The following is a 12782-nucleotide window of genomic DNA, read 5'->3' on the forward strand; positions in this document are numbered from 1 at the left end:
TTTTTTACCTAATCAAGAAGATCAGAAAAATCCTTCCTCATAATCTGATAATAAAGCTCGTATCTGAAGGAGTACAGAGTTAATGGGAATGGGTTTAGTGAGTGTGAGTGTCCTTGTGCTTGGCTGCTTTGGCAGATTTTAATGCCACACCAAAAAAAAAAAAAAAAAAAAAAATGAAAATGCTTGGAGCACTGAAAACAGGATTGTGAAATGTAGGACTGGAGAAGTCCATAGGGGCCTGACTCTGTAGAACTGTTTATTAATTTTATCCTAAGAGCAGCGGAAAGGTGTAGAAGTGTTTCAAGCAGGGTGACATGATTAGATTTGTATTTCAGAAAGATGGCTGCAGTGGATGAGAATGCATTAGGAGCAAGGACAGATAAGAAGGCAGGTGTGTGTGATAGGAGACATAGTTTGTGAGGGTAATTTGGACTTGGGTAATAGCAGTGAAGAAAATGAATGAATTAAGAGGAATGGGAGCGTTAAAATTGACAAGGACTTGGTAATAGATTACATGCAGGGTATGACGATAGAAGGGGATAACTCTTAGGTTTTTGGCTTAGAAAAATAGATGGATAATAATACCCTACATTAAGAAAGGAAATGTTAAGAGAGAATAGAATTGGGTGGGAAAGATCATAAATCTGGCTTTAGTTTTCCAAGTGGAGACATCAGGTAAGGAGCTGGATATGTATGTATGAGCCATAATATGAAATAGGTCACCTAAGGGATATTACATAAATCAAAATAATAAGATGACCTGCAACCAAGCTTATTTAATAGCTAGTAGGAAGGGATAAACCTGCAAAGGGGACAGAGAAGAAATAGCTAAGGCCAGTGGCTTGTTGCCTATAATCCCAGCTCTTCAGGAGGTCTAGGCAGGAGGATCACAAAGTCAGGGGTTCGAGAGCAGCCTGGCCAACATGGTGAAACCCCATCTCTAAAAAAATTAGCTGGGCATGGTGGCGTATGCCTGTAATTCCAGTTACTCGGGAGGCTGAGGCAGCAGAGTCACTTGAACCCAGGAGGCGGAGTTGCAGTGAACTGAGACCTCACCATTGCACTCCAGCCTGAGCGGCAGAGCAAGACTCCGTCTTAAAAAAAAAAAAGAGGCCGGGTGCGGTGGCTTAAACCTGTAATCCCAGCACTTTGGGAGGCCGAGGCGGTTGGATCACGAGGTCAAAAGATCGAGACCATCCTGGTCAACATGGTGAAACCCCGTCTCTACTAAAAATACAAAAAATGAGCTGGGCATGGTGGCATGTGCCTGTAATCCCAGCTACTCAGGAGGCTGAGGCAGGAGAATTGCCTGAACCCAGGAGGCGGAGGTTGCGGTGAGCCGAGATCGCGCCATTGCAGTCCAGCCTGGGTAACAAGAGCGAAAACTCCGTCTCAAAAGAAAGAAAGAAAGAGCTAAAAGAGAAGGAAGAAAACCTTATTGGTTAATAAGGTTTTCAGTGTTTTGGAAGCCAAAGTAAGAGAATGTTTCAAGAAAGGGAGGGAATGGTCAAAATGCCAAATACTGCTAAGAAAGAGATATTGACCAAGCTGAGAACTAAAAAATAATCTTGTTGGCTTTAGGACGTGGTGTATTAGTTTACTAGGGCTGCCATAACAAAATTACACAGACTGGGTGGCTTAAACAATTGAGATTTATTTTCTTTCTTTTTTTTTTTTTTTGAGACGGAGTTTCGCTCGTTACCCAGGCTGGAGTGCAATGGCGCGATCTCGGCTCACCGCAACCTCCGCCTCCTGGGTTCAGGCAATTCTCCTGCCTCAGCCTCCTGAGTAGCTGGGATTACAGGCACGTGCCACCATGCCCAGCTAATTTTTTGTATTTTTAGTAGAGACGGGGTTTCACCATGTTGACCAGGATGGTCTCGATCTCTCGACCTCGTGATCCACCCACCTCGGCCTCCCAAAGTGCTAGGATTACAGGCTTGAGCCACCGCGCCCGGCCGAGATTTATTTTCTTACAGTGCTGGAGACTAGAAGTCCAAGGTTACGTTACTGGCAGGTCTGGTTTCTGCTGAGGCTGCTCTCCTTGCCTTGCTGTGGCCTCATATGTGTGTCCCTCTGCATGTGCACGTGTCTGGGGTCTCTGTCTCCATGTCCAAATTTTCTCCTACAGGTATACAGGTCATATTGCATTAGGACCCACCCTAATGACCTAATTTAATCTTAATTACCAAATAGAGTCACATCTTGTGGTACTGCTGGTTAGGACTTCAGCATATAGATTGAGGATTCAGCCCATAACAAATTAGGTAACTTGTGTCATGGGAGCATAATTCAGACTGGAGTGGGTAGAGAACTAAATAGGATATGTAGTAGCAAAGAACACAAGGTATACCTTTAAGAGGTTTTTCTGTGAGGAGAGTGAGGACATTAGCAAGAGTAATGCTTTCAAACCATCTATGGTGACGACCTTTGACTTTTCAGATTTCCAATTCATGAATTCAATTCATAATTTAATAAAATACAATAAACTAAATTATTAGAAAATGAAAAATTTAAGTGCTAGGCTTGGTAGCTCACGCATGTAATCCCAGCACATTGGGAGGCTGAGGCAGGAGGATCACTTGAGCTCAGTTGTTTGAGACTAGCCTGGGCATCATTGTGAAGCCCCGGCTCTACAAAAAATTAGCCAGGTGTGGTGATGGGTGCCTGTAGTCCCAGCTATTCAGGAGGCTGAAGTGGGAGGATTGCCTGTGCCAGCAAGATTGAAGCTGCAGTGAGCTGTGATTGCACCACTACACTCCAGCCTGGGCAATAGAGTGAGCCCCTTTCTCAAAAAAAAAAAAAAAGGTTAGGCCGGGCACGGTGGCTCAAACCTGTAATCCTAGCACTTTGGGAGGCCGAGGTGGTTGGATCATGAAGTCAAGAGATCGTTAAAATTTTTTTTTTTTTTTTTTTTTTTTTTTTTTTTTTTTTGAGACCGAGTTTCGCTCTTGTTACCCAGGCTGGAGTGCAATGGCGCGATATCGGCTCACCACAACCTCCGCCTCCTGGGTTCAGGCAATTCTCCTGCCTCAGCCTCCTGAGTAGCTGGGATTACAGGCACACGCCACCATGCCCAGCTAATTTTTTTGTATTTTTAGTAGAGACGGGGTTTCACCATGTTGACCAGGATGGTCTCGATCTCTTGACCTCGTGATCCACCCACCTCGGCCTCTCAAAGTGCTGGGATTACAGGCTTGAACCACCGAAAAGGTTAAAATTTTTTAATGACATAAAATTATAAGTTTAAATATTCTATTATTTAACAGACATAAGTTTATTATTTTGTCAAATTTCTATTAAAGTTTCTCAATCCTCACTCTCAATTAACATACTTATCTCATGGAAGACCAATATCAGGTTGTGGACCAGCACCGGCTAACACTTTGAGGTAGAACTCTATATATGGAAGTGGAAGAAGAGTCTTTTTTTGTTTTTGTTTTAAGTAAAGACTTAAACATGTTTAAAAAATAATTGGAAGACTCCAGTCAAGAGGATGAAATTAAATATTTAAGAGATCCTTGAGGATCAAGTAAGCTTCTTGAGAATCCAGGAGGAATAGGATCCAAAGCATAGCATGAGGGAATATATTAGCCTTGAATAGAAAGAGGTACAGCCATTTTTCTCTAACAGCAGCAAACCGGCCTAAGTTATGTAGGGAAGCTAAGGTAGTACTTTCTGATGCCTGCTGTTTTCTCTGAAATAGAAAAGCAAGTCATTTTCGAAGAGTGATGAGTGATGGATGGGACAGGCAGTTTGAGGAGACTGAGGACTGGCAAATAGTGGAGACTATAGAAAAGAGTAGGGTCTCCTGGTGGTGCTGAGGCCATTGAGGGATGCTGATCCTCAATTATAGTAGAATCAGTCTGCCCATTGCATCACTTATTCTTGTGAGTGTGGAAAGAAAAAGAAAGATAGCTGGAATTACCCCTGACTGAAGTTTCATTAAACACATCCAAAATAAGATAGATAATATTGCTGAAAGGGTTTTGTTTTGTTTTGTTTTGTTTTGTTTTGAGAACTGCATGAGCCAGTGCACCCAGCCTGAAAGGGTAATTTAATCTGAGCATACTCCTTTGCCTTTATCGGCTTCTTATTCTCTCCAAAGTCCTTGTCCGTGGCCTGGCTGCCTTTTAGATCCCATCCAATATCACTTTCCCCACCTCATTTACTGTTCTGCAGCCATACTCGGTTTGTTTTGTTCTTGGAAAATACCAAGCTCCCAATGACCTTTACGCAGTCTTTTTTTTTTTTTTTTTTTTTTTTTTTTTGAGACGGAGTTTCACTCTTGTCACCCAGGCTGGAGTGCAATGGCGCGATCTCGGCTCACCACAACCTCCGCCTCCTGGGTTCAGGCAATTCTCCTGCCTCAGCCTCCTGAGTAGCTGGGATTACAGGCACGCGCCACCATGCCCAGCTCATTTTTTTGTATTTTTTTTTTTTTTCTTTTTTTTTATTGCATTTTAGGTTTTGGGGTACATGTGATGAACATGCAAGATTGTTGCATAGGTACACACATGGCAGTGTGCTTTGCTGCCTTCCGTCCCCTCACCTGTATCTGTCATTTCTCCCCATGCTATCTCTTCCCACCTCCCCACCCCCCGCCCCTCCCCCATTTACCCCCAACAGACCCCAGTGTGTAGTGCTCCCCTCCCTGTGTCCATGTGTTCTCATTGTTCAACACCCGCCTATGAGCGAGAATATACGGTGTTTGATTTTCTGCTCTTGTGTCAGTTTGCTGAGAATGATGGTTTCCAGGTTCATCCATGTCCCTATAAAGGACGTGAACTCATCGTTTTTGATGGCTGCATAATATTCCATGGTGTATATGTACCACATTTTCCCTATCCAGTCTATCATCGTTGGGCATTTGGGTTGGTTCCAGGTCTTTGCTATTGTAAACAGTGCTGCAATGAACATTCGTGTGCACGTGTCATTTTTTTGTATTTTTAATAGAGACGGGGTTTCACCATGTTGACCAGGATGGTCTCGATCTCTTGACCTCGTGATCCACCCGCCTCGGCCTCCCAAAGTGCTGGGATTACAGGCATGAGCCACCGCGCCCGGCTATGCAGTCTTTTTTTTGAGACAGAGTTTTGCACTGTCACCCAGGCTGTAGTGCAGTGGCGTGGTCTCTGCTCACCACAGCCTCCGCCTTCTGGTTTCCGGCGATTCTCCTGTCTCAGCCTTCCAGGTCTCCTGTCTCAGCCTCCTGGGTTGCTGGGATTACAGGCATGTGCCACCACAACCAGCTAATTTTTGTATTTTTAGTAGAGACGTGTTCAACCATGTTGGCCAGGCTTGTCTCAAAGAACTCCTGACGTCAGGCAATCCTCTCACCCCAGCTTCCCAAATTGCTAGGATTATAGGCGTGAGCCACTGCGCCTGGCCTATGCAGTTGTCACTCATACATTATCCCTCAGAGGAGTCTTTTTTTTTTTTTTTTTTTCTTAAGACAGTCTTGCCCTGTTGACAGGCTGGAGTGTAGTGGCGCCATCTCAGCTCACTGCAACCTCCACCTCCTGGGTTCAAGCAGTTCTCCTGCCTCAGCTTCCCGAGTAGATGGAACTACAGGTGCACGCCAGCTAATATTCCGTACTTTTAATAGAGACGGGGTTTCACCATGTTGGCCAGGTTGGTCTCAATCCAACCTCGTGATCCGCCCTGCTTGGCCTCCCAAAGTGCTGGGATTACAGGTGTGAGCCACTATGCCCGGCCTTAGAGAAGCCTTTTTAGACCACTGATTCTTACCCCTTTCTATCCTGCTGTTACTCTCTATTTGATGCCATTTATGTTTCAGTCACAGAGCATTTATCATACCCTGAAGTTACCTTGTTTATTTATTCACTTGTTTTTTGTCTGGCTCCTCTTCAAAAATGTAGGTTCCTTGGGCCATGGATGTTCTGTTGCTTACCAAGTCACTGGATTGCTTAGAGCAGTGCCTGGCATATAGTTGATGGTCAATAAATATTCAATGAATGAATGGAAAGGAGGAGATCTTGGAGAAAAAGAATATAGAGGGAAGAACAAAGTGGTAGACCATGGATTTAAGTTGGATAAAATGTGTCATAAAGAGAAGGGCCAGGTGTGGTGGCTCAGGCCTGTAATCCCAGCACTTTGGAGGCCAAGGTGGGAGGACTGTTGGAAGCCAGTAGTTTGAGAACAGCCTGGGCATCTTAGAGAGACCCTGTCTCTACAAAAAAAAAAGTTTAAATAGGCTGGGCTCAGTGTCTCCTGCCTATAATTCTAGCATTTTTGGGAGGCTGAGGCAGGAGGATCACTTGAGCCCAGGAGTTTGAGACCAGCCTGGGCAACTTAGATACTATCTCTACAAAAATTAAATGAATTAATTAAATAATTAGCTGGACATGGTGATGCATGCCTATAGTCCCAACTACTTGGAAGCCTGAGATGGGAGGATTGCTTGAGCCCAGGGGGTTCAAGGCTGCAGTGATTCATAATCATGCCACTGCCCTCCAGCCTGACTGTGACAGCAAGACTGTTTCAAGAGAATAAAAATATTAAAAAGGAGGTCTGACAAAGTAGGGGATTAATCTTGGAGCTCTTGGCTGGACGCGGTGGCTCATGCCTGTAATCCCAACACTTTGGGAGGCCGAGGTGGGCGGATGACCTGAGGTCAGGAGTTTAAGACCAGCCTTACCAACATGGTGAAACCCCATTTCTACTAAAAATACAAAAATCAGCCAGGCAGGGTAGTACCCGCTTGTAATCCCAGCTATACCAGTAGCTAAGGCAGGAGACTCGCTTAAACCCAGGAGACAGAGGTTGCAGTAAGCCAAGATCACGCCACTGCATTCCAGCCTGGGTGACAGAGCGAGACTCCGTTTGAACAAAAACAACTTGGAGATCTTGATAAGGGCTGCTACTCAGAAAAGTTTAAAAACTTTTGCAGTAGCAGCCGGGCACAGTGGCTCATGCCTGTAATCCCAGCACTTTGGGAGGCCAAGGTGGGCGGATCACGAGGTCAAGAGATCAAGACCACCCTGGCCAACATGGTGAAACCCCATCTACTAAAAATACAAAAATTAGCTGGATTTGGTAGTGGGCACCTGTAATCCCAGCTACTCAGGAGGCTGAGGCAGGAGAATCACTTGAACCTGGGAGACGGAGGTTGTGGTGAGCCTGTGCCACTGCACTCCAGCCTGGGTGACAGAGTGAGACTGTCTCAATTTAAATATATATATATATATATATATATATACACACACACATTTAAAAGCAGTAATAGCTGTGAAAATTACAAATAGATATACCCTTTGGCTTAATAATGCTACCTCTAATAATTTATCTATAAATATACATGCATATAAATGAAACTATATCTGTTCAAAAAAATTTTTTTTTCTTTTTTTGAGACAGAGTCTTGCTCTGTCAACCAGGCTGGAGTGCAGTGGCACAATCTCAGCTCACTGCAGCTTTGGCCTCCTGGGTTCAAGCGATTCTCCTGCCTCAACCTCCCAAGTGGCTGGGACTACAGGTGCACACCACCACACCCAGCTAATTTTTGTATTTTTAGTAGAGATGGTTTTGCCATGTTGGCCAGGATGGTCTTGATCTCCTGTCCTTGTGATCCAACTGCCTTGGCCTCCCCGGCGCCCAACCATGGTAACATTTTTTTAAAGTGAGGAAATAACTTTATATACTGATACAGAATCTTCATTTTGTTTAATGAGAAAAGTCTTTGTTACTATAGTGATAAATAGAAAAAAAAAAAAAAAGAAAGAAAGAAAAAAAAGCTAGGCATTGTAGTAGTACATACAGGATGTATAGTACTAACTTGTATCTGTATATCCCTGAAGTACCTTATTAAAGAACATTGGTCAGCTAAAGGACAGAAGTGGTTATGATATTATACTTTGTGAATTTTGAGCCATCAAGCAAGAATACTTTCTTTTTTTTGAGACAGGGTCTCATTCTATCTCCCAGGCTTGAGTACAGTGGCATGATCTTGGTTCACTGCAATCTTTGCCTCCCAGGTTCAAGCGATCCTCCAACCTCAGCTTCCCTAGTAGCTGGGACTAGAGGCACGTGCCACCACATCTGGCTCATTTTTGTGTTTTTAGTAGAATGTTGCCCTGGCTGGTCTCAAACTCGTGGGCTCAAGCAATCCACCCACCTCAGCCTCCCAAAGTGCTGGAATTTTGACCAGGAGTGAGATACCATGCTCAGTCAAAAATAAATAAAATTTTAAAAGGTAAAAGGAAAACACTCACGGAAATTTTATTTTTATAACTGTTTTTTTCCTAAATTGAGCTAAATAACAATAAGAGGTTAAAAACATGATTCTTTTTTCTCTTTATCTCTTATGGCCACAGGGAATGTGCAACAATCAGTTAACCGCAAACAGAGCTGGAAAGGTTCTAAAGAATCCTTAGTTCCTCAGAGACATGGCCCACCACTAGGAGAAAGTGTGGCCTATCATTCTGAGAGTCCCAGCTCACAGACAGATGTAGGAAGACCTTTGTCTGGATCTGGTATAACAGCATTTGCTCAAGCTCACTCTAGCAACGGACAGAGAGTGACCCCCCTACCGCCACCTCAAGTAAGGAGTGTCACTCCTCCACCACCTCCAAGAGGCCAGACTCCCCCTCCAAGAGGTACAACTCCACCTCCTCCTTCATGGGAACCAAACTCTCAAACAAAGCGCTATTCTGGGAACATGGAATACGTAATCTCCCGAATCTCTCCTGTCCCACCTGGGACATGGCAAGAGGGCTATCCACCACCACCTCTCAATACTTCCCCCATGAATCCTCCTAATCAGGGACAGAGAGGCATTAGTTCTGTTCCCGTTGGCAGACAACCAATCATCATGCAGAGTTCTAGCAAATTTAACTTTCCATCAGGGAGACCTGGAATGCAGAATGGTACTGGACAGACTGATTTCATGATACACCAAAATGTTGTCCCTGCTGGCACTGTGAATCGGCAGCCACCACCTCCATATCCTCTGACGGCAGCTAATGGACAAAGCCCTTCTGCTTTACAAACAGGGGGATCTGCTGCTCCTTCATCATATACAAATGGAAATATTCCTCAGTCTATGATGGTGCCAAACAGAAATAGTCATAACATGGAACTATATAACATTAATGTGCCTGGACTGCAGACAAATTGGCCTCAGTCATCTTCTGCCCCAGCCCAGTCATCCCCAAGCAGTGGGCATGAAATCCCTACATGGCAACCTAACATACCAGTGAGGTCAAATTCTTTTAATAACCCATTAGGAAATAGAGCAAGTCACTCTGCTAATTCTCAGCCTTCTGCTACAACAGTCACTGCAATTACACCAGCTCCTATTCAACAGCCTGTGAAAAGCATGCGTGTATTAAAACCAGAGCTACAGACTGCTTTAGCACCTACACACCCTTCTTGGATACCACAGCCAATTCAAACTGTTCAACCCAGTCCTTTTTCTGAGGGAACCACTTCAAATGTGACTGTGATGCCACCTGTTGCTGAAGCTCCAAACTATCAAGGACCACCACCACCCTACCCAAAACATCTGCTGCACCAAAACCCATCTGTTCCTCCATATGAATCAATCAGTAAGCCTAGCAAAGAGGATCAGCCAAGCTTGCCCAAGGAGGATGAGAGTGAAAAGAGTTATGAAAATGTTGATAGTGGGGATAAAGAAAAGAAACAAATTACAACTTCACCCATCACTGTTAGGAAAAACAAGAAAGATGAAGAGCGAAGGGAATCTCGTATTCAAAGTTATTCTCCTCAGGCATTTAAATTCTTCATGGAGCAACATGTAGAAAATGTACTCAAATCTCATCAGCAGCGTCTACATCGTAAAAAACAATTAGAGAATGAAATGATGCGGGTAAAACCTTTTAAAATGTCCATTTTTATACTTATTCATCTGTTTACTTGTTTATTTTAAAATATTGTGCTCCAGTATTTTTCATTCTTTTTGTAGCTTAATACAATATACTATCAGTTACAGAATTTAAAAGTGAAAAAATATTAAAGTACATTTTATTGTAACCATTTTATTTTAGTATTTCAAGATTCACTCAGAATTTCCTGTAATAAAATCTTGTGTAAATTAAGAAAAATATAATTTGCCATATACAGTTATACATAATACTTTATATGGAAATTGGAGCAAGGGTTGTTTTCTAGGTTTTATACATTATCTTACAACATTTAAAGATAAAGTAGTAATATGTGGGTCTCATCTCCTCATACACTTACGAAACATTTCTTTTTACTTGTAGAAAATTTGAAGTTTATAGGTTTATTGATCACATAGATCTTACTAGAAAGGGTCAAAGAAGTTCCCTTCAGTTATTTCTCCCTTCTAATTTCATTTTTAAAATATACTGGAGAAAAATGTGTTGAAATTATTAAGTCAAACTATAGTAAAGGGAGATCAGAGTAAATAAACCTATTTAAATTGTGTTGTCGGGCCGGGCGCGGTGGCTCAAGCCTGTAATCCCAGCACTTTGGGAGGCCGAGGCGGGTGGATCACGAGGTCAAGAGATCGAGACCATCCTGGTCAACATGGTGAAACCCCGTCTCTACTAAAAATACAAAAAATTAGCTGGGCATGGTGGCGTGTGCCTGTAATCCCAGCTACTCAGGAGGCTGAGGCAGGAGAATTGCCTGAACCCAGGAGGCGGAGGTTGCGGTGAGCCGAGATCGTGCCATTGCACTCCAGCCTGGGTAACAAGAGCGAAACTCCTTCTCAAAAAAAATAAATAAATAAATAAATAAATAAATAAATAAATTGTGTTGTCATTACACATAGATCTCTTCACTAGATATTAAGATGGTATTGTCAAGCCGGGCGCGGTGGCTCACGCCTGTAATCCCAGCACTTTGGGAGGCCGAGGCGGGCGGATCACGAGGTCGAGAGATCGAGACCATCCTGGTCAACATGGTGAAACCCCGTCTCTACTAAAAATACAAAAAATTAGCTGGGCATGGTGGCGCGTGCCTGTAGTCCCAGCTACTCAGGAGGCTGAGGCAGGACAATTGCCCGAACCCAGGAGGCGGAGGTTGCAGTGAGCCGAGATCACGCCATTGCACTCCAGCCTGGGTAACAAGAGCGAAACTCCGTCCCCCAAAAAAAAAAAAAAAAAAGATGGTATTGTCATCATTATTGTTTTTATCATGTGCTTAGAGTTCAGAGATCTGACTCCTAATCTTACATCTGTCACTCACAATTCAAGAGGCTTAACCTTGTGATTAAACAACCGCCTTTATGTACTTAAGAGAAACATTCTTTTAAAATGATTTTTTTACCAGGCGAGGTGGCTCAGGCCTGTAATCCCAGCACTTTGGGAGGCTGAGGTAGGCGGGTCACCTGAGGTCAGGAGTTCGAGACCAGCCTGACCAACATAGTGAAACCCCCATCTCTACTAAAAATACAAAATTAGGCCGGGCGCGGTGGCTCAAGCCTGTAATCCCAGCACTTTGGGAGGCTGAGGCGGGTGGATCACGAGGTCAAGAGATGGAGACCATCCTGGTCAACATGGTGAAACCCCGTCTCTACTAAAAATACAAAAAATTGGCCGGGCGCGGTGGCTCAAGCCTGTAATCCCAGCACTTCGGGAGGCCGAGGCGGGTGGATCACGAGGTCAAGAGATCGAGACCATCCTGGTCAACATGGTGAAACCCCGTCTCTACTAAAAATACAAAAAATTAGCTGGGCATAGTGGTGTGTGCCTGTAATCCCAGCTACTCAGGAGGCTGAGGCAGGAGAATTGCCTGAACCCAGGAGGCGGAGGTTGCGGTGAGCCGAGATCGTGCCATTGCACTCCAGCCTGGGTAACAAGAGCGAAACTCCGTCTCAAAAAAAAATATATATATATATATATATAAAATTAGCCAGGCATGGTGGCACGTGCCTGTAATCACAGCTACTTGGGAGGCTGAGGCAGGAGAATTACTTTAACCCGGAGGGCGGAGGTTGCAGTGAGCCAAGATTGTGCCATTGCACTCCAGCCTGGGCAACAAAAGCAAAACTCCATCTCAAAATAATTTAAAAATAAAATGATTTTTCCAAATCTGATTTACAGTATTGTTATTCCATTTTACATTTTATTAAATGAGAAATGCCATAATAATCTCTATGACTTACCTATATTTTAGTTCTTAGGATTTCTTACTAAAGTCTGTCTGTATGTATTTTCTTAGTTTATTTTTCCTTTTTCCTCTTCACTTTCACTAATAGCTGATTTAAACTTTTATGGTGTTGGAAGCTTTGCTGACTTCTGTAGTCTCCATTACTGTGTAGGCAAGTAAGATTTTTAAGAGAAACAGTTCTGAACTAAGTCTGGCATGTCACCCTTCTTAAAAGATTTTGCATGCAAATGTGAATCCTAACAGAAGCATGTGGTTGCTCTATTTTAGTCTTGCATTTCTAGAATTAGACCCCACTTTTCCAGTTGAATTCCTTTTCTATTTAAACCCTTTAATTAGTTCTTTATTAATTAGCCGAAATATTTCTCCTTTCTAAATCCAGGTATTCCATATCTATAATACTTAGAAGTTAGTTTTTATTTTTAATCTATTTTTTAATATCTTCATGAGTCACACTGACTATTTGAAATATTCCTAAGTACCCAAAGGATATCTTGTAAGCAAACAAGTAGGACAAACCCTTTGCAATTTGTGTTAGTGGTGGGCCATGAGTCACACCTTTACTCTAATGCCCTGAAAAAGAAAAAAGGAAAGATTATTCATGACTATTATATATTTATTGAGAATGGGGAAAGGATTTGTGGGTTGGGAAAGGCATTGTTTTG

At 43.2% G+C, this 12782-nt stretch overlaps 1 protein-coding gene across 6 annotated transcripts in view; it reads left to right on the top strand.

Moving 5' to 3' along the window:
- The window catches only part of LATS1 (large tumor suppressor kinase 1), a 56247-nt gene that overhangs the window by 25640 nt on the left and 17825 nt on the right, over positions 1 to 12782 (top strand). For 5 of the 6 annotated variants that reach the window (XM_010331426.3, XM_074397285.1, XM_074397287.1 and 2 more), the window contains one exon: positions 8337 to 9850. In XM_010331426.3, coding sequence (XP_010329728.1) covers positions 8337 to 9850 — 1514 coding nt within the window. Of the gene's footprint in view, positions 1 to 8336; positions 12272 to 12782 lie in introns of all 6 variants that reach the window. The other variant, XR_012517156.1, reaches the window with a different exon arrangement.

This window comes from Saimiri boliviensis, chromosome 4 (assembly GCF_048565385.1).
Source record: "Saimiri boliviensis isolate mSaiBol1 chromosome 4, mSaiBol1.pri, whole genome shotgun sequence".
Taxonomy (NCBI): domain Eukaryota; kingdom Metazoa; phylum Chordata; class Mammalia; order Primates; family Cebidae; genus Saimiri; species Saimiri boliviensis.